This window comes from Falco cherrug, chromosome 2 (assembly GCF_023634085.1).
Source record: "Falco cherrug isolate bFalChe1 chromosome 2, bFalChe1.pri, whole genome shotgun sequence".
Taxonomy (NCBI): Eukaryota; Metazoa; Chordata; class Aves; order Falconiformes; family Falconidae; genus Falco; species Falco cherrug.
This window is the reverse complement of record NC_073698.1, coordinates 67,628,415-67,649,520: the sequence shown is the minus strand read 5'-3', so window position 1 is coordinate 67,649,520 and position 21,106 is coordinate 67,628,415. Positions and strand designations below refer to the sequence as shown.

Here is a 21,106-nt window from a genome sequence, read left to right as displayed (position 1 = left end):
CTCAAGATATTCAGAATGAACTAGTGAACCATTTTTAACATTAGAGAGAGTTAATCGAAAAAAACCCCAAAATTTAAAGGCACTGGCCACAAGAGACCTACCACTGATTGGGTTTGTGCATCCAGCACACTTTTTGGCGTAGAGGTTGCAGAAGCAGCTCAGGCAATAGGCAAACTCATCCCTGGAAGTAAAGCGTTGTCCAGACAACTGCTTCTTGCATCCAGTACAAACGAAGCACTCCTTGTGCCACGGCTGTTCCCGGTATGTAACGCCTCCTGTAGTGATAGCCTGTTTTATGGAAAGTAAGTCAGAAAGTGTTTTCTTGAGGGTGGGAGGTTTGTGTCTTAATTTGGCAGAGAAAGTGATGAGAATTTTGTGGATGGAAGGAAGGAAAGAAGGCCTAACAACAGCAAAATCATCATTTTGGCTGGAGTTGGCCTTGAGAAAAGCATGCAAGTGATTTTTCATAATTTTCCAATTTATACAAAGAGGCCCCATAGTAAAAGTACTTTATTCTCCATGTATTGTATAATCTAACTCTCAATTGTCCGCTTGGTTTTTAAAGATAGTCTTTCTGTGTTGCTTTTCACATGCATTTGCTAGGATTCGTCTCATCTCTGTTCCTTCATCTGTCCCTTTTTTTAATGGTGAGGGAACTGTCTTATGTGTTTCAACTTCCCTGTTACTTTCCTTGGCAAAGACTGTTTTATTTCCAGTTTTAGTTGAAGTTTTTGCTTTGAGCTTCTCCAGACTTTGGGGATTTTCTCTTACGTTGCTTGCAGAACCAGCTTGCCTCATGTTAGACAAACTGAACTTTTTTTGATCATTTGAGTATTCTTGAGAAGGGTGTAAAATTGGACAGTTTAATTTTTCTTCCTTTCTTCCCTGAAGGGAGGCACCCTGGAAATCAGGCTTGTACGTGATCGTGCTACCTAATATGTGTATTTATCTGTGTCTTTGCTTGTTTCCCAGGTATTTTTGAGTCTGTTCTCAAATTTGGTTAAAATTGGACATTATACAGAGTTTTTGAGATGGGGAAACTCTTAGAAGCTTTAGAAACTTGATAAGATGGATGGATGGATGGATAGGAGGTAGCAAAGGTAATTAAGTATAGTTTAGGTCAAAGGCTGAAAGAGAAATTTAGCCTTTACCTGTTTTGTTTTTTCCTGTGCAGCAGCAAAGATGCATTCGTTTCTGGCCAGCTAGTATGTCTGACCAGACTCCAGCTTTGACTGAAAGTGCAAAGGAGCAGGTAGCACACATGGAAGAAAATCTGGGTCATGTGGGCACGGGTGGTGGCTGGCTGGATGCAGAGGGCAAAGGGAGATAGGCAGGAAATGGTGACAGTGGGAAAGGGGATTTACTGTGGATATAGCCATAGTTTTGATTGTCTTTGCCTATGCATATATCCATAGGAAACTGGGATTTGTTAGTTCCATAAGTGATGAGGAGATTATTTTTAGGGAAGAAATGAAAAAAAAAATTATCAGTGTCTGTGTATAGAATTTAGGAAATTCACAAATAAAAGATCCTTATCTTAGAAAGTCATATTCCTAAGCATATTGCATTTACTAGTGTTTATTTCAGGAAGAGCATTTGCTCTGTGTAAAGCTTATCTCTCTGTCTTGAACGTCATTAGAATATTAAAAAACTATCAGTGTTAGCTCATCTTCCTTCCAGTTGAAATGTTCAGGTGTATGATATATGATGGATTATATTGGAGTGAGGTTATTCCACTGCAGAGGTTTGGTCTTGTTTTGATTTGAAATGTATTCTCTGTATGGTTTCAATACAAAGTGGTCTTTAACCCTGTGTAAGAGAATTCTCATGGTAGTAAATACTGTGCCTGATGTGGGATGGGAACTGAAACTATATCATCGCTTAGAATCAGTTGATTCTGCATCTTGTAACACACATGGAAAAATAAAGTATTTATCTACATGGACATAAAATGGGATGGACTTGAATCCCTTAGGTTTTAAATAAATAAAATAAGAGCACTACCTTCTTGCACTGGACGCACTGCATGGCAAACTGCTTTTCATAGCAGGGTACGCAAAAGTTTTGATTGTCCTTAGGGATGAAACTCTTCGTTCCAATAGGCTGTTGGCAGCGGTAGCAGATAAAGCAGGTCTCGTGCCAGCTGTTGCCCTTGTATTCCATCTTCCGAGTACCTGTAATGAAACCAGAGCACCAAGTGAACTTCTGGCTGAGTCAGATGCATTTTGTAGCTCCTGTTTGCCTGACGGGTGCCTGTCAGTCAATAAGCAGTGCAGCTATGAGCTAGGGGCTATTTCTTGTTCCTACCAGCTTTGCATGGTATTGGGTACCACTTTAAGTTTTTGGAGAGTGATTGGTTGTTCTGCTATAGAGATGAGAAACATTTACTGCTAATCATGAAGGTTTAGGACACCTTTTTGTTGTGTAATAATAATGAATTCTAATGCACAGGAAGATTCTAGAGAATTCGCAAGGTACCAATAAAAGCTGCTGTTAGTGCTGAGTGAAGGTAAGGCCATTCCTTGTTTAAGTTTGACTTAGTTCACTCAAAGTCCTTTTTATTTCTTTTTCAGACAGATGCAAGATACCCGGTTAATTCCTGGCAAGCTTGTTGCCTCCCTTTCCCAATAAAGCATAGTCACTGCCTGAGACAAAGGATTATTTCGTGTCTGCTCTGGGACCTTGTTCCTATCCTTGTGGAGGTCCACTATAAATTTGCAATGGTTTCCAGCTCTGTAATACCTGTCCTAAATGTTTTTCTGTCTCTTGAAACTTTCAGTAAGAAAGAAGCTTTCTCTCTGTGTTCAGTTGTATTTAAACCATAGTTGCAATGTGAAAGGAAAGAAAAATCTTTAAGCAATCGTTTGCTGAAAAGCAGAAATTGGTACGGACGTTATGAGCCGAAGGTACCTGTCTAGAATGAAGTTTTAGGGTACAGATACTGTACTTTGCAGATTCAGTCCACTGCTGACAGGTGGACTATGAGCCTTTCCAGGAAATTGAAGATATGGACAAATTTCTTTGCACACTATATAATTTCCTATGTACCAGTTTGAGTCAGAATATTTGATGCTGGCCAGAAGGGAAAATAAACAAATGATGATCCTACTGTTCTGCATTACTCTTGAAGCCTGTAGCAACAAACATGATATCAAATGCTTGGAAGGCTGACAAGCTGATCATGTTGGCTAATGATGAAGAACCACACAAACTCCTTTGATGCCAGCTTTCCCCACCCCCATTACTGCAGGGTGAAGTTTTACCATTTTTCCCTTCTTGAGTATTAATTCCTCTTTGTTTACTTAGTTGCATGGTTTTCTTCTTTTTTTTTTTTTTTATCTCATTAAATTCTGCCCAGAGGCATACTTCAGGATTTTTGTAAATTTTTGTTTGAAGAATTGACTTGCAGGCGTGTATTAAGTGAACTGTTAATTTTTCTGCCTGATGCTTACATGCTTGAATATTTCTGTTCCATTTTATTAATAGACACCTCTTAAGAATTATGTTCCCCTGTGCTGGTGACTTTATCATGCCAAGGAACCAATAAGTCAGTCCTTGAAGGGATGATATTCTGGAAAAAGGAGATATGGATAATTTGTTTTGAATAATCTAGAGTTTTATTTTGACATTTTTAGCTTTTCTGCCTTTGAGATTGTGTTTTCACTGAAACTCAAGGCAGGGGGAGCGCTGTTTTGTTAGCTGCTGGACTGAAGTCAGTGGGAGTTTAGTTTGCAGAAGGACTGAAAGATCCAGCTTGTAATTACTTTAGTATTTAATGGGCATGTCATGATAAAGCTTTATTAAATCTAAATTGTACGTTTAGTGGAGCAAAGCAAAGGGCAAGTGTAGCATTAACAGTCCCCATAAAGGGTATCCAACCACTTGCTGGTTCTTTCAAAATGAATTATGTTTCAGTTGGTGATCACAGTGCTCTGGTGTAGCTGCTGTACTAACATGGTGTGCTGTGTAAGTAGAAAATACATGCTGTATGTATTGCTCTCTGAATGTGGCGATATCATGGCTATCCTGAGTAAGCAGCTAAAGATCAGTTGGTGGTTATAAAGCTTCATAAAAATTGATTTCTTCTATTTCAGATTATAAGAGAAGAGGGGATTCTCTCGGTCGCTGAATCCAGCATCCATTACTATTTATCAGTCTATAGCTGGCATAATAGGCAAAAAGAGATCCATTTGGTAAATAAACTGCCTGATTATGGGGGTGAATTTGATGAACAATATTAAAAAGATATAAATTTAGGAAATCCCAGCTTTAAAACTAGCACTGGCTATTCCCAAACATTTTGGTTATTAGTGCTGTGTCAGTAAAAACAGGTACACATGGAGTAATACAAGGAGATGGCTAAACTCCGTCACGAATGGATAGGGCCATTGGCTTTTAAATATCATTGTTGTTTCTATTTATACATCCTGTTTCATCACCAGTCCCTCATTTTTACACCTTGGGTGCCCAATGTTGTAGTTTTCAGCTTTTGTCTAAGGTGACCAATGTTAGAATCAGCCAAGGAAAAATTTTACTGGAAAAAGTAACTAGTAATCGTTATTGAGCATGTACATGGATTCTTCAAATTGCCTTTTAATATTTTATTTCTGGACCAATATTCCTTCCGCTTCCAGCCCTCAAATGAGAATGCTATAGTATTGACATGAGCCGATGAGGTTTTAGCAATCTATTACTATAACCTTATGTTTCATGTTGAAAAAGAAAATAGCTCTTTCGTGTTTCTTCATATCTTTGTGCTCAAGAAAGACCTTAGAGGCATGTTGACTGATTTTTCATTTTTATGAGAGAAACTAAATTTAGAGTAATTACATAAAAAGCTAAATAGTTAAGTAAGCTGTTAAATTTGCAAGGTACTGCTCTTCTTCAAGAAGTGGAAGCCAGTCAAGACAGAGTACAAAGTTGGGATTGGACAAAAAGATCAGTTTTGGTTGTCCAGCCATCAAAAGCCTTTTAATGAATACTTTGTGGAAAATTATAAATCCCATTAATAATAATGCTAAATTAAATAAATACTAATTTTCAAGAGTAATCCACTTCATATGAATAACTGTTCTATCATGATCCATTATGAAAATTACATATTCTGGTCATGGAAGTGACTCAGACTGTACCATCAACTGAATTTTACAGAGTTCACCATGACTTAGTAGAGATAGTCAAGGAAAAACATTTGTCACAAATGTTGCTGAGTTTATGCTTGATATTTAGCCTAATCTTTTCTTAGTCCAAAAAGTGAGCATCCTAACCTGGCATAATAGTCTTCTTGCACTCATTACATTTGGAAGAGTATTCGTTGGAGTAGCAATCAGTACAAAGTAGATGTTCCTCTTTTGCAGCAAAAGGTTTGTCCACCAATGAATTCTTGCACTGGAAGCAGTGGAAACAGGTTTCATGCCAGTGGCGGTCCTTGTAAGACAGATCCTGTAGAAATCCAAAACCACAGAGTAAGCGGAATGAACAGTTTGGACAACTGGAAGCTCAGAGAATGCAATCACGTCCCAGTCTGAACCACAGCCAGGAGCTGAGGCTAATTTGCACAGCTCAAGACAACAAAATGTTCTGATGAAGGTGAACTCATTTTGCTATGATAACCAAGCTTATGACAGCTGTCGACCCTTTTCCAGTTCAAGGTAACCTTCATTTTTTGTATGCGGCAGAGGAACAACTAGTTTCATTTAGGTATTTCCTCTGAGAATAAAGCCCCATTTTTGGGTCAGATTAAAATTTGTTAACCTTATAGGTAAAATAGACTTCCCCTATCTGTCTTAGCTATTGCTGGTGTAGGTCATTTCATAGCTGTTCACTCTTGGACGGAAATCCTTTTCCCAAACACTTCCTGGTATTTATTCAGCTAAACAGGTTTACACCAAGGTTGGAAGTGATCTGATCTCTGTTCCTTATTTTTTTAACTGTGACATTTTTTACCAAATCTTGTGTTTTGGTTTACCTATGCTTCAAATGTGGGTCAGACTAGAAGATGGGAGACCATATTGTACCTGCAGCCAGTGATCCAAAACACTCTGGCTAAGGGATCAACATGGGCATCTAAGTATTCAAAATACTCTCTGCAGTGGTACTTTTTATTATTTAAAGAAACAGTCTTTTTAAAAATTGTGACCTAAAGGGATGGATTGTGCCTTTTAAAATTTAAATTAAGGTGGCCTAATCATACAACACTTTGTATTTGGACTTCAAACATAATGGAGCTTAGATTGTTACAAGAAAAGGTGTCTACCCCAAAATATGTAGGCTTCAGTTGGAGGCGTGAGTGTGAGGGGGCTAGTTTTGCCATGAATGGGGGGTATGAAAGTTCACTAGAAATAAATTCTCAGATTTTAGCTCAAGATTCACTATGTGTTAATTACAAGCACTGAATTAATCTGCTTAAATGAAGGAAAAGAATGGCTTGTGGAGTATCAGATTTTTAAACTGTGAAAACTGAAGCATCGCAAAATCTTCAAACAGAATCTGGCCTAAGCTGCTCTGTCAGTCAGTACAGTCACAGGTAACTCCAGATGTGCAACCTTAGCCCAGAGCAAACAACAGATACTAGGGTTTTAGGTTAACCTAAAATAACAGCACATTAGGTCTGCAGGAGCCTTGTTCTCATAAATAGCTAACAGGACACCCTGAAATAGTTTCACCTAGCTCAACTGATATGTGATAACTTGTTAAACTATAGTAACTTCACTCACAATGTGACCATGCAATTAGGAATTTTTGTTTGGGCATCTGCGCTACTCACCTAAATGTCTTAAATCACCGTGAGTAACAGTTGGTATCCAATGTGTCTTTCATCTCTGAGATTCCATTCTGTGACAGAGTATCTAAGGCTCCTGCTTGCAACTTTCAGACAGTTGTTTATTCTCATCTATTCACTTCAGCTAACTCCTTTTGAAACAACACGCTTCTGACTGCAAAATTTTAATCTTTTCTAATGGCAAAATAATAATAAAAAAATCTTCGGAAGTTGCTTAGATTTTTTTCTCCTTAAATGAAATCGGATATTCTAAATCTGATCTCAGAGGGGAATACTATTTTCAACAGAAAAATACAACATACATCTTGGAAAACTGTTGGCTGTGAGGTTTGCCTGCTGGAAAATAGAATGACAACAGATCTGGTTTTCTTGCTCTTATAGCAGAAGTTATAAGAACTTTTTTCCCCCGTTCACTGTCTTTCTCCTCTTTTTGCAATGTTCTGCAAGCTCTATTTTATCTCCAAAATTCATATTCTGATATCTCCTTTTGTTCTGCCTTATTTCATCAATGAAATTATACCCTGGAGAAGGTTTGTGCCTTTTAGAAGAGGAGTAATGAAGATGAGGATGAGGGGTCAATGATGAAAGGTTTGATCCTTGAGCCAGTTATGATGGCGGCTTGTATAGACAGTAGCTGAGTAGGTGAAAGTAGCAGGTATTTCATCACGACAAAGCGATGAAGCCCAGTGACAACCCAAAGTACCCAAGATACAGACTGACTTGAATAATCTTTAGCTACATTGGATGATTATAACAGATACAGTCATCGAATGTAGAGGGTGTCTAGGATGTCTGGCTTTGACATGCCTGCAGCAGAGTATTAGACCAATGAAATGGATATTGCTTTCTTTCTATGAAACTCTTACATCTTAAGCAAAGAAGTCCATGGTACTGATGAAATAATTTCTGCATCATGATTGTTCTTAGGTCAGTGTCATAAAGTCACTGAAAATAAGGTCTGGTCTGTTTCAGTGTGTTGTGTATCTAACCAGAGTCTTTGGCTTGTGCATAAGCTGTGGATGTATTGGTCTGGAACAGATTCTGCTCTACACTGGAGAAGCTGCATGTGCAAAACTGACTTCCAGCTTGTCTGCCTGTCAGGCTGGTGCTCAGTTAAGCTGAAATAGCATTAGGTTTACTCTAGGCATGTGAGCTCTAGGTTATGCTAGCTGATTGTAACCCAAATAAATCTGAAGGTACAAGTGATAAACAACTAATTCTTGTTTATTGCATGGATTTCCAGGAAGGGCTGAAAAAGAAAATTACTGTTGTGGACTTGGAACTGGAGTGTATCCTTAAAATATTGACAAGCGTGACTTCTCAGCCACTTTATGCAACTCAGTGGAAATGAATCCCTGGTGCTGCATATTTTAACTGTAGCTTTTAATGCAGCCTCTCTGTTGCCTAAAAGAAATACAGAGTGACTTTTGCCATCTATCTGTGTGTCTGTCTATGAAAACTGACAGGCATGTGCTTTTGTTAGATAAAGCACACATAATCACAGGTAAGAGACTTGTTAGGTGAAGGACAGGCAAGAGACTGAAGAATTATCATAGATTGACATGTGAGAAGTAGAACAGTGTTTACATATATAGAGATGCATGCACACAGGTGCTTGTGGACATGGTCTGTCCTGTGCGAGTGTTTTGCAGTTGAAGTGCAGAGAGCACCAGACCAATTCCAGTTGTGGTGCTGGTGAAAAGAGGAGGGGAGAGAGGCAATGCCTGTCCCTGCAGCGCTGTGGTAAACAGTGGGGCAGAATTTGCAGGGAGAACTATTTAACACTTCATTCAGTTACTTTTCTTCTGAGCACGGAAAATAATCCTTCCCTTACATGGTTTCATTTGAAGATAAAAATGGCCAAATTAGCAATCCCTGAAACTACTCAGATTTCAATGGGGGCTTTTCTCAGCCTCAGCTCAGAATTTCAGCTCAGTGTTCCTTGGGACAACCAAATGAATAATGGATTTTTCTCATACAGATGTCAGAGAGTGTGCCAAGTGGAGATCCTTTGTACACATTCAGATGACTCTTAAGAATATGGTGCAAGCAAAATTTAATGCAGATCCTATTTGTATCCAAAACTGTTTAATCTCGACATTATGTATTTTGCAAGCAATTTTATTTTCACTTATTTTTATGATGTCACACCCCACCCACCCACCCCCCGCGAGAAAACTTTGTCAAGATAACTGTTTTCAATTGGCAAGATCACATTTTATAGCTCCTTTATAGCTCTGTGTGGTTTTGATCCAGCACGGTTTATTTGCCCTTTAGAATGGGGCTGCAGGTGACTTTTTAAAAAAATAGAAAAGTGTTTGTTTTTTTTAAACTAGAAGAACCCCAAGACTGATGTAACCAAGTAATTGGGTTAAGCAAAGACTCCTCATATCCTGCAACTATATTGTCTTCTACTCTGGCTTTATAAATCTAAGTAAACTTAAGCCATTATGTATTATCTTTACTCCTGAACTGGCTTTCAATAGGGACCCAACAGGAAGAAGAAGATTAGAGACCTTATTACCAGAAAAGTAACCAAATATGTTCATGAATGAAGACTACATCATACCTTTTTACTTGCCACAATGCTCTTTTCAGAAGGTTGAGCAGAGGAAATGGGATATGCCAACAAAACGCTGTACAGATTTTAGCCATGCACACCCTGTGGCAAAACACTTATCTATGTTAGAGTGGCACATCCTTGTCAAACGCATGTTTAGAAAAGGTGAAAACAAGTGATATTGTGCTGAACCCAGCCCCCTAGGGATTTCAGAAGAGATGAAGATACCTGCCTCTTTTACCATTCCATTTCACAACAACTTGTCTGATAGTCAGTAACGCACTGAAAAAGTGTTGCAACTCAGGGCTTAAACATTACAAATTAGAAAAATTAGTATTTTCTCCCTTTCCTGATCCACATTACTAGAAGCTTTGTTTTTTGTTTACTTTATATGTAAGACTGTCCCTTTTGATTCATTTTTGGCCTATGTGCTGGCATAGTATCTTTATCTCACAATTCACTTTCCATTTCTTTCTCACATTTTACAGAGAGAGTTTTCACCCCTCCTGCCTGCCAATGGCAACTTGTGAACTACATTTAACACTGGATTACTGTAGGTATTTCCTGTATTTGTGATGGTTTCTATACCATAAGGTCTGCAAGGAAACTATTAAAAAAGCTAAAATCAACTAAAAGTCACACTTCAGCTGTTGGACAAATGAGAACATAGTGGATGGATTCCTAGAAAGAACCATGAAACCGTAGAGGTGGAGATATGGTGAGCGTTCATCTGGGATGTAGGTGACTAAATGACAATTCTTTTTAGGAAGAATAAATTGCTACTAGAACCTGTTGGTATATGGATAATGTGTAACAGCTGTGAGGGAAATAGCATTGTGTTTTTCTACTGCCTGCCAGTGCCTCCTGCCACTCAGTATATGAAGCTTTTAATTTGTCTGTGAAAGTTTCATAAACATCAGCTAGAAATGTTTGCAACTAACAAAATGTCCGAAGTCCAAAAGTGTCAGTCAGAGCTTTTTCGGTGGGAAAAAGAACATTTACAATAAAGAACAAATTAGTTATTACTCAGTTACATTCACAGCTACCCATAAATTACCATAGAAAGTGAAGCAACTTCTCCCCTGATTTGAATTCAAAGAAAGCTTCTCTTCAGGACAGTTGTTTTGTGGGCTCTCTGTGCCGTACTAAAACACAAGGTGAAAATCTGGCATCAGTTTGATCCTCTCAGAGCCCAGTGCTGCCAAAGTTGGGGTATTACCAGTGTCTCAGCAGGCTTAAGTTCAACTCAGATGAGCTGATGCTATGCAGTAGTGTCAGAGAGGGAGAGCTGGCTCTCCTCTTGCCAACACCTGTTTTACCTTGGTGTAACCCTTTCAGCGATAGGAGGGTTGCTTTTAATTGGGAGGGCTGGTAGGAGGGAAATTAAGAGCGTCTGGGCTGCAGCTGGGTCTTCAGTTCAGCTCTTCTCAGTGTAGAGCAACAGCAGTGGCTAAGAAGGGACTTGCAAAGGAGGATCTGAGGTGACAGCTACATTGAGCTTTTCAAGTTGTAATGTGGGTGTGAGGGTGGGTGCCCCTGCCAGATGCAGAGGCCTGGATGTGACCCTTTCTGATAACACCGTCACGTCGTTAGGTTTTAGTTCCAAATTTCACAGCTGGATAAAGGCTATGTCAGAACATACAAATAAATATGGAGTACATTTTGTACACGCAGTAAACATACCGGTTTTATTCCCAAACACAGTACGTTTTATCTTCTTCGCTCAGGGGGAAATGCAAATGCAATGTGTAAAAATATATCAAAATACATACACATATGTCTGTGTATGTGTATATATGTATATTTCTTGTGTGTTCAAATACCTATGTACATATACAGTTTAATGAAGGGCAGAATCATGATTTTGGGTGGCTTTGTGTTTTATGGCTGAATTATGCTCAGTCATACAGCGCACAGGCTTCAGCTGAAATTTATCTTGTGGTTGAGGCACTTATAAGGGCTCTCTCAAATGTATTTTCTAGCATCTATTACTGTCATTGAAAAATTACTCTTGTTTTCCTCTCAGTGGGAATGTTAATACGACCTCTTTTTCTACCCAACCACATATTTTTTTTTACCATATATAAAATATTCTCATATTGCAGATAATTAGGGGCTTTTTTCCCCCTATCCACTATTAGAGTGTCTTGCTTAAAAGTACGGAAGAGCTGTATATCAGATAACACCCACACTCCCTAAATCCATAAATCTGGGTTGAAAAGTTCAGTCTGATTAATTCCTGAATACTTTGTCCGAGATTTGTTGAAGCCAGTCCAAGTTTTTAAATTCTTGAATATCAACACATGGAAATATCTTCTCAGGGGATTAGAAAGAGACCTTAAAACAAAAGCACATTCTGGAATGGGGCAGAAATATTTTGCTTTTTCAGGTCAGGCCAGCTGTATCTCTTCTCTAATCTGATTATTTATAAGCTGTAGAAAAGCTGGAAGTTTTATACCTTCTTACAGATTATTGCCAGTTCCCTGTCATGATGGTGAAATGTTCTCACCTTTTTAAGGCTTCTGAAAGGGGCTTTCCTACTGATTTGCCAATAGAGTGGGATAGATCAATTCGGAAGATACAAGACATTTGTTTTTCCAATCTGAGTAAACATATATTTTTATCTCTCTGAATGAGCAATAGAGTGGCATCATCAGTAATAGAGACTAACAGGTGCTTCTAGAGGTACGGATCAGCAATGTAGGAAATCAAACGGCAGACCTCCTCGTACCAGTCAAGAACCACACGGCCATGCAATGCCAATTGGTGTTCTAGTGCAAACTCATTCTATCAGTGAAGCTCCTGGCCAACTTTGAACAGGTCAATTTTGTACAAGGAGGATGTCTATTGAATGAAGTCTGTCTCTAGCCGTTCAACAGACACTTCAGCGGATGGCTTAAATATCGTCTGTCTTCATTCAGCAGCATAAAACTGGGATGAACTCCAGTTGTTTTGGTTAATTTGAAAGAAATGCAGGTGGTCGCACCTGATTTGTACCAGGTAGGTGTTCCCATGTGGTGCAGTGGTGCATAGCTCAAGCAAGTAAGTCCTCAGCTCCGTCCGTTCCAATCTTTAGTTAGACTCCAGTGTCATCATGCTGCATTTAAAAGGTCAATTATTCTAACTCTGTTCTGACTTACTACTTGGATCAGCACTAGCCAGATTTTTGTGGCCCATGAGTTGGCACCTTTTCTTGAATGTGTCTTGCCTTTTGATGACAACTGAGTTGTGGTCACTGCAAAGCCAGCAGTGGCTTAGCTCCCTCTGGCACAAAGGTAGGCAAAATCAGCTTCTGCCACCTTTCCAGGTCCCAGCTGGCCCCAAGGACAGTCAGACTCTCCTAGCGAGTTAGAGATATTTTCTAACATCAGATCAACCTATGCCTTATGGGAAGAAAAAGGCATTCTTCTATTTCTATTAAAATGCCTGGTAAAGAAGGGTTTGCCAAGTGAGGTGGTGAAAAGCAGATACAGGGGTTCAGAAAGCATGCTCTCCCACCAAGTGAAACCCCTAGGTAGCTGTTGAGCTGGATCCTTCCAGGTGGTAGCATGTCTCAGAGCTGTGTATCCAGGCTACTCTGTCAAGATTTCTGTAACAAGATACAAATCTGACATACCTTGCAGTCAGCACCAATTGTTTTTTTGCATTCCTCGCAGGTGTTAGAGTAAAGGTTTTCATAGCATTTCACACAGTAGGGGCTGTCCTCCCTCAGGATGTACTTCTTACCAAACAGGGACTCTTTGCAGTAGTGGCAGTCAAAGCGTTCAGTCATGTTGGTGTCTGGAGTCCAGCTGTCCTGTCATGAAGACAGAAATAGGCGCATGTCAGATTGAGATACACTTGACCCAATCCCCCAGGAAAGGTTTATCACCTCTGGTTTATCACTTGTATCTCAATTTGAATTCAACATTCAGTCAGATAAATGAACAACAGGAAGAAACTGGATTATAAATTTTGCAGTGTTGGTTAATGGCAATAGCCCATCTACTTTAGCCATCCACTGGTGTGTCTTTGACCAAAGCTAGTGTTAGAGATGAGAGGAAGGAGTAAATCCTGAGTCAGAAGAATTCACATGAGATTTGTGAATGGGATTTGACCAATAGGTCCAAAGCAAGAAGCTGTCTCTGTAGGGCATGGAGGGAGCCAAGTACGTTAACAGGATGAGCCAGCTAATCTTCAGAGGGAACAACGTCTCCATAAAACAATACAAAGGTTTGCATTGCTGGTAGACTTTAGTCATGCGCAGGCTATCGCGCAGCATTGTTATGTGCTTCTATTCCTTTCTTCTCTGCATTTTCAGTGATCTGATGTCTGGCAATCATTGCCCTGCAGCGAGACACCAACCCTCCATATCCGTGTACGTGTGGGACTATGAGCACTGTTAACAGCTGGAGATGTGGGGTTGGTGGTGGTGTATCTGATTCCTCTCTGATGCAGCTGAATGAGTTATCCAACAGCTCTAGTGTACTGGGACACAAATGGGAGCTAGATACCCTTGTTCAGATAAATGTCAAGTGATGTTTATGGAAGGGGAAAAACAAGTAGAAGAAACTGCAAATGATGCTTGTCTAAATTTGGGACAGCTGCTGTTTGCTTCTCAGGTCTTGTTAGGTCTCCAGCATTTTCTGGATGCACACACAAGCAAAGATCACACAAATACCTTTAATTACCTTCATGAATGTTCATTGTTGCCTGGGACAATTTATTTTGTGTTTCATTGGAGTCATTAGGTTCTTTCTTAACCTGAGGTTTGCAGCATGTGTTGCACCTGAAATCTGTTTGGAGGTTACAGCTGGAGCAGGGCATAGCTGCCTGCTTAGGAAGGGGAATTTCCCAGGCAGAAACCACATTCCACTTGGACTGCACAATCTTCACTGCCTGCCAGGCCTCATCTCCTCTTTAAACTGCATTTGATCTATAAAGCCTTAAATGTTTTTGGGTACTAATGGCTTAAGTAGCTACCTCTGTCTTCCACACATAAGTGACATTTACAGCAGCTGTTATCCTTTTGCCAATTTCATCTCTCAGATTTAAACACAAAGTTGTTACTTGCTTAGTGTTCTTGGCATAGGTTGCTGGATTCTGGAGTTTGTCCTCTCCTAGTGGTGGGAGTCACCCTTAGGACATTCTGAAATCCTGAGATCTCTGAAATCCAGAGTTCTCCTACAGGTTTTCGGGTTTTATTATTCTCTTTTGCTCCCCACAGCTGGGGTTTGATTAAGGTTTTAGGGCAGTCCGAGTGAGCAAAGTTTGTTTTGATGGCCAGAATTTATTTTTTTTTTAATGCTCAGTCAACTGCTGAATTGTGCGGTGCATAGTGCTTTTATATGTGTGAAGTGGGTAATTCATGGCTCAGCTTCTGGGAAGTCTTTTGAACTCCGAATAACTACTAAAGAAGAAAAAGACACAAACTACCAAACCTCAAAATGTGCTTGAAAGAAAAATCCTGACAGCTGGTAATCTGTGCTACTGACAACCCAGAAGGAATAGCAGCCCCCCTGCTTTGACCTTACAGATGCTTTAGGAACTAATTAACTTTCTTACCCCCAAAGGGAGCTAGGAGTGTGCTAGGTGTTTTTTGTCCTTAAGGAGTAGAGGGTACAGGCTGAGGGCTGACCTGCTGGAAGGCAGCTCTACAGACAAGGACTAGGGAGTTCTGGTGGACCCCAAGCTGCCCACGAGCCAGCAGTGTGTCCCCATGGCCAAGGCCAATGGCACCCTGGGGTGCATGAGGAGCAGCGTGGCCAGCAGGTCGAGGGAGGTGATCCTCCCCCTCTGCTCTGCCCTGGTGAGGCCGCACCTGGAGTGCTGTGCCCGGTGCTGGGCTCCCCAGTTCCAGAGGGACAGGGAACTACTGGGGAGGGTCCAGTGGAGAGCTACAGGGGTGATGAGGGGACCAGAGCATCTCCCTCGTGAGAAAAGGCTGAGAGACCTGGGGCTGCTTAGTGTGGAGAAGACCAAGGGGGGATCTTACCAATGCGTACAAATATCTTAAGGGTGAGTGTCAAGAGGACGGGGCCTGGCTCTTCTCAGTGGTGCCCGGTGACAGGACAAGGGGCAATGGGCACAAACTGCAACACAGGGAGTTCCACCTGAACATGAGGAAGAACTCCTTTACCTTGAGGGTGACGGAGCCCTGGGACAGGCTGCCCAGAGGGGCTGTGCAGTCTCCTTCTCTGGGGACATTCAAACCCGCCTGGACATGACTGTGCAACCTGCTGTGGGTGACCCTGCTGTAGCAGGGGCTTGGACTGGGTGATCTGCAGAGGTGCCTTCCAACCCTGACCTTCCTGCGATTCTGTGGTAGGGACTGACAACAAGAAGACAGAAAGTAAGAAGACTTATGCTGGAGAGAGAAGCACAATGACTCCTCAAAGTTCCCCTCTAGCCCGTCTCCAACAGCAGTGGCTAGCAATGAAAGTGTAAGGGAGGAGAACAGGGACAGTACAGTGACCTTTCCTTAATAACTGCAGCTTATGTTATTTCTGTAAATATCTGCTCTATGAAGACACCTCAGGGGCAGCTCTGGGTGGGGTTTGAGGCACAACTCCAGAGATCTGGGAAATCAAATGACAAGGAAAGTAAGTTCCCAAGATCTGTATTTTGGTTTTAGTTGTGTGAATCTTTTATTGGATCTAATTTCAGATCCAATATCTCTTAAAGTTAAGAATTCAAGCTCATGTGGTTTCATTCAGAAATCTGGAATTCAGGGTGAAACATCCCAGACTCCAGGCTGTTTAGATCTGGGCCTTGGACTGGATCTCACAATCTACTATGTGATATTTTGAGGATATTTGACACAGGGTGGTGATGGTGGTGATGTTCTTCTCTGGAGAGAATTAAATGTAAAGTAATCACGGGGCCTATCTGTTGAAAAATTAGCAGGAACATCAAATGAATGAGTTCATTGTTGCCTTACAAACAAGGAATGCAAAATCATACTGAGCAATGTTTTTGCCTGTCACTTTGTACACATGGTCCTTTACATTGTCAGTCTGTTGGTTCCTGTCATATATTAAAAAAAAAATGTGTTTAGCTTAGGGCAGGTTTTATGCCCTGCTTTGGGCTTCAAGAAAAAATAACCAAAAGACTTGCACATGCACAGTGGTGGATGGACACAAACTGCAATTCAACCTTCTTGCCATTCATTTATTTGTTCCCCTTGTGTTTGATACTTGTTAACAGTAAAGCTTTGTGGGCCAGAGGGTCATCTTTATTGCACCTCCTTGTGGTATGACAAGGTCTTTAGATATTATTGCAGTAGAAATTCTATACTTAAGCTTTTTTGAGGTTGCTCTCAACATTATCATGAAGGAGAAACTGATTTTTCTGCCATACAGTCTTCTTCCTACAGCATTAGACATAACAAGTACATCTCCAAAAGGAAAAGAGCTTTCCATTGCATGCCCAGAAAAGAAGTTACAGCTTATGCCAAATGTTAGCACTACCCACGTTGTGTCTTCCAGGAAGTAAGGATTGGCATGAAAATTACCAAAAAGTTAATAGGCTGACTTAAAAAATATGCTTCTTTCCTCTTCTTCCCCTGTTTGTGCAAACAGTTTCATTTTACTAGCAGTAATAAAGTTATCATATTACCTCGTAAAAACTAGGGCTCGTAATGTTATTAAGAAAGCATCCAGATTTCCCCTATCCCATGACACTATTGGCTGCTGGAAAAGGGAACTAGCTGATCCAGAACTTGTCTCCTTTTTCAGCCATGCCTGCAAGCCTAAGAAGAGATGTTCTGTACATTTCTTATTTCAACCCCTCTTAGGGGGCGTTGAACACAGAGGTATAGATGGACACGCACAAGAGAGACAAATAAGCCAAGGGAAACTGTCTAAAAAATGTAGGAGTTGTTTAGTTTATTCAGTGAGGTGAAGCTCTGAACTCTTGTTGTAGCAGTCTGGAGACACAGAATTAAGTCCCTGTAGATGCCAAAGGGGGACTTGCTGTTGGCCTCTGTTAGGTCAAAAGGGCTGGGGCTCTACCTGTACCTCTGGAACAGGACGTTCTGTTTAACACCTGTGCAGGAATTAAAAGGGCTTCGGAGACAACCCTTCTTCCCCCAAGATGTGCACACATTTCTCCCAACTGACTTTTTTTCAGAAAAACTGTGCACATGGAGAACTTTTTATCTGTTTTTTTTTCCTTCCCCTGAGAAGGGAAGATTTGTGTCTGGCAACTCCAGTGACATAAGCCATACAGGTCTAGGGCGTTTGGAAACAATTTATATTAATGTTCCAAAGGCTAAAATGCGAAGATCTATGATATCTTTTGCAACTATGAACTAACAGTTCAGACTATGCTGGTTTTTCTGGCAAGAGGTGATTATTTTCCCGTAACTTAGCAGCTACTGCCACATTCATTATCTATCATATCGTTGCAGCAACTGCAAGCCATGTGCCATGCAAGGGGAGCGGGGGGGAAACTAGTTTTGTTTCTTTTTGATTTACTTTAGGAAAAGAAGAAACGACCATTTGCGGGTAGCAATGACTAGGCAGGGTGGGGGAAGTTACGTGTAGTCAGAATCCACCTGAACTCCAGTGTGTGGAAGTTAGCTGGTGTAGGTGCACGCCATGGACTCCCAAAGCAATACTGTGCGTTTAGATTTACTAAAACAAATTAAGGGGTGGTAGCCTTCTTTCTTTGGCTGGCCAGGTATAGCTTATGCTCTGCTTCATGGGATGAGCACCCACAGACACTGTTATGATAGAGCAGAGGGAAAGCAAAGGGAACCTGAGTCCTTGGAGGTCTTGCTGGCCATAGGGCAGGTGTTGCCTCTTCGAGTTGCTTGGATCCCTGACCCCCAAGAGTGGGCTCTTGGCCATGGGGAGCCAAGCCAGCTGATGCAGAACAGCCAAGTCTCCCTCTGTGGGCTGCAGAAGGACATTTGCTTCCTTACACTAAAGATGGCCAATGCGAAGCTAACCATGCACTGAGAGGCAAGTGATGCACAGCTCACCCTGCAGGAAGCCCAGCCAGCCACTCTTCCCTTCCACAGGCCCTCTGTCCCTGCCAGCGGCTACTGGGGTACCACTGCATGAAGGTGCATTTCTTGAGTAAAGAGAGGAAAAGGGGAACACATTTACAAGGTTTTTGAGATGCTGAGGCTTATTACTATAACCATTGTTCATACCAGCATCTTTCTGTAGGTTCTTAAATAGGGGAGACGTGATTACTGCAGGGAACAAGTAATTGGGTAACCTGTATCCCGTGATCTGGGGTTTATGCTAAGCTTGTAAATGAGACAGTTTTGCTTAGACAGGTGTGGCTGCACTCTTTCTTTTAAATTTTTAAGTTGAGAAGAAAGCGGAAGCCTTTTTCTCTTGCCGCTGCTATGCAAAAACAATCCTGTAGCAAGCCCACTGAAAGAATCTGGTACGCTGTCTTCCAGAAATCAAGGCCCTTATGATATGTTACTCCTCTCACAGAACTGCCCAAAAAAACTTTTCCAGTGTCTACATCAAGGTTAGGATATTAGAAACATCTAATTACAGAGGTGTTAATTGCTGTTTCTGAAGTTTTTAAGCTCAGAGCAGATATTCATAGATCTCCTAGAAGCTCCCAGGGAAAAGCCACAAAAACTTGGTTTGATATTTGAACATAATAGTAATAATAAAAAAACAATACAAATCAAACCCAAGTAAAAAAACCCTCTTCCTAAATATCACATTCAGACCTTTCTATATACATGCTAAACATTAAAAACTATTTTAAAAAAATCGCTAGTTTTTAATGGCCTTCTTAAAATTACCTTAAAGCATTGTTCAGAATCACAGATAGGTTTTTCCAGAGACGCAGCTTCCTTGTGCATGGTTGACTTATTTTGCTTAAGGTATAACATTCTGATGTCTCTTTTTGAGTACTTTAGAGCAATTTTCTGAGCAGACTGCATTAACTTGTGCAGATAACCAAAGCATACCTGGTTCCTGTCTGGATTGCACAGTCAGCCTATCATAAATTGGAAAGCGGATGGTCTGCTATTTAAGATTGTTTTCCTTAGCATAATATCAATAATAATAATAATAAAAAACCCACAAACAACCAAACCAGAAAATGTTTCTTGTGTGGTAAGGTTCCTCATGCTCCTGGCTAAAGTAATCCCAGTTATAGTAATGGAGAGAGAACACTCTATTTGTGGTTTCTGTGTGGTTTGTTGTGTTTGGCAGTCAATAAAGATCTGCTCCAGTTCAGAGCCACTCCAACAGTGGTAGAGCAAGCACCAGTGGTAGTAACTACAGATGCCACAGAATGAGCACTGACGCTTTGAAAGTGTACCCCACGCAATTTACACTACGATTATCCGAGGTTGATACTGAAATGACTGGAGGATGTATGGTCTTACCAACATTCCTGCTTACATTTCAATTACAAAAGGAGTCTATTGAAATAACACGGAGCGTGACTCTTGAATCTACCATAGCAAGGAAGAGCACAGTTCAAGCGGAAAGGCTTGCTCTTATTTTCTATTTTAAAGCCTTTTGAAACTGCTGTCTTCCTTCTTTCTTTTGCAAAATAAACAAAAGCTTACTCAAAGAGACAGACTAAATACTTGATATTACTTAAGCATAGAAATTTGTATGTCTAATAAGAACATTAGAGCAGATAACAGAAAATCATAGAGGAGAAAAATAGTACAAGATTAATAAATTCCATTTGTTATCTCTGGCCCTACCCTACAAAAATAATGTATAAGCTAAATGACTGCAGACACTAAACTCTAATGGTAAAGTTTGTTTTTCCAGAAAAGGATTGCTTTCTCTTATTGACAAGAACACTGTTAATCCCAGAGAAATTAGACCCTAAGATAAAAATATCCAGAAAGTGCCACGTGCTACCGTGCAGTGACATTTCTGAATTCTATATTTTTGACATCCTGCGTACTACTATAAAGGGCACAAAACCAGAACAGTGTCCCAAATATTCTGTTTCCTTCTTTCTAGAAAGGATAGAAGCAAAACTGGGAGGTTCCTATGGAGGAAGAATGCTTTGTTATTTGTCCTGGCTTCTAGCAGAACAGCTCTGGGTCTCTCTGTCTGATTCTGTTTACAGAGGCAAGACCACAATTCCCCCTTCTGTCTAAGATAATTGGTATGCATGGTGATTTGGAGAAGCAGTTAATGTACGTCTTACAGCTGCTGTATAAAACTACTGTAGCAGTGAATCCCTCAGAGCTGTGAGGAATTCATACTTCTGTGCTCGGCTGCTGTGCCATCAGCTTTCCAAAATGTGGCAAAGGAAGCTACGTAAACCTTAGAATTACCTGCTCAGTTGGAAACATCTTAGCAAAATACATTGGGTACACCTGGGAGAAACTGGTTTGGTCCAATTTGTTTGCTGGGGTTTGGGGCTGGAGACTGAACACAGAAAGCAAAGACATCAGCTATTAATGTTAAGTCAAATACCTGTGGTGCATAAGAGAGGCAGGAGCAAGCACAGAAAGACACAGGGAAGCTGGGGACATGGACACTGTCAATCTTTTTTTTTTTTTTTGTGAGATTTTTCTAACTGAAGAAGGAAGATGTTGGGTCTGCTATGCACAGCATAGTATGGAGGGGGGCAGTCCCTCAGAGGTGGGATTCTGTACTCTGAAGATACTTGCGGTCTAAATCTCAAGAGTGCTTCAAAGCAATGACAGAACAGAGATATGTAAATGCTTACAGGTATTTTATGTTTTTATGCAACTTGCTACTTTTCTTATGCAAGTTGAAGTAAAGAGTGGTGGGTTTTGAGCCCTTGTGCCTGTGCTTGCTGAGGGTTTA

At 40.7% G+C, this 21,106-nt stretch overlaps 1 protein-coding gene across 7 annotated transcripts in view; it reads right to left on the bottom strand.

Annotated features, from left to right (window-relative positions):
• FHL2 (four and a half LIM domains 2) overlaps window positions 1–21,106 on the bottom strand; it is a 63,566-nt gene that overhangs the window by 2,185 nt on the left and 40,275 nt on the right. For 4 of the 7 annotated variants that reach the window (XM_027813396.2, XM_005444757.3, XM_027813395.2 and 1 more), the window contains exons 2-5: window positions 12,958–13,137; window positions 5,268–5,442; window positions 2,005–2,174; window positions 102–288 (exon numbers count right to left, since the gene is read on the bottom strand). In XM_027813396.2, coding sequence (XP_027669197.1) covers window positions 102–288; window positions 2,005–2,174; window positions 5,268–5,442; window positions 12,958–13,113 — 688 coding nt within the window. In that variant the 5' untranslated portion in view covers window positions 13,114–13,137. Of the gene's footprint in view, window positions 1–101; window positions 289–2,004; window positions 2,175–5,267; window positions 5,443–12,957; window positions 13,138–15,459; window positions 15,636–21,106 lie in introns of those variants that run through there. The other 3 variants (XM_027813398.2, XM_027813397.2, XM_055703277.1) reach the window with 2 other exon arrangements.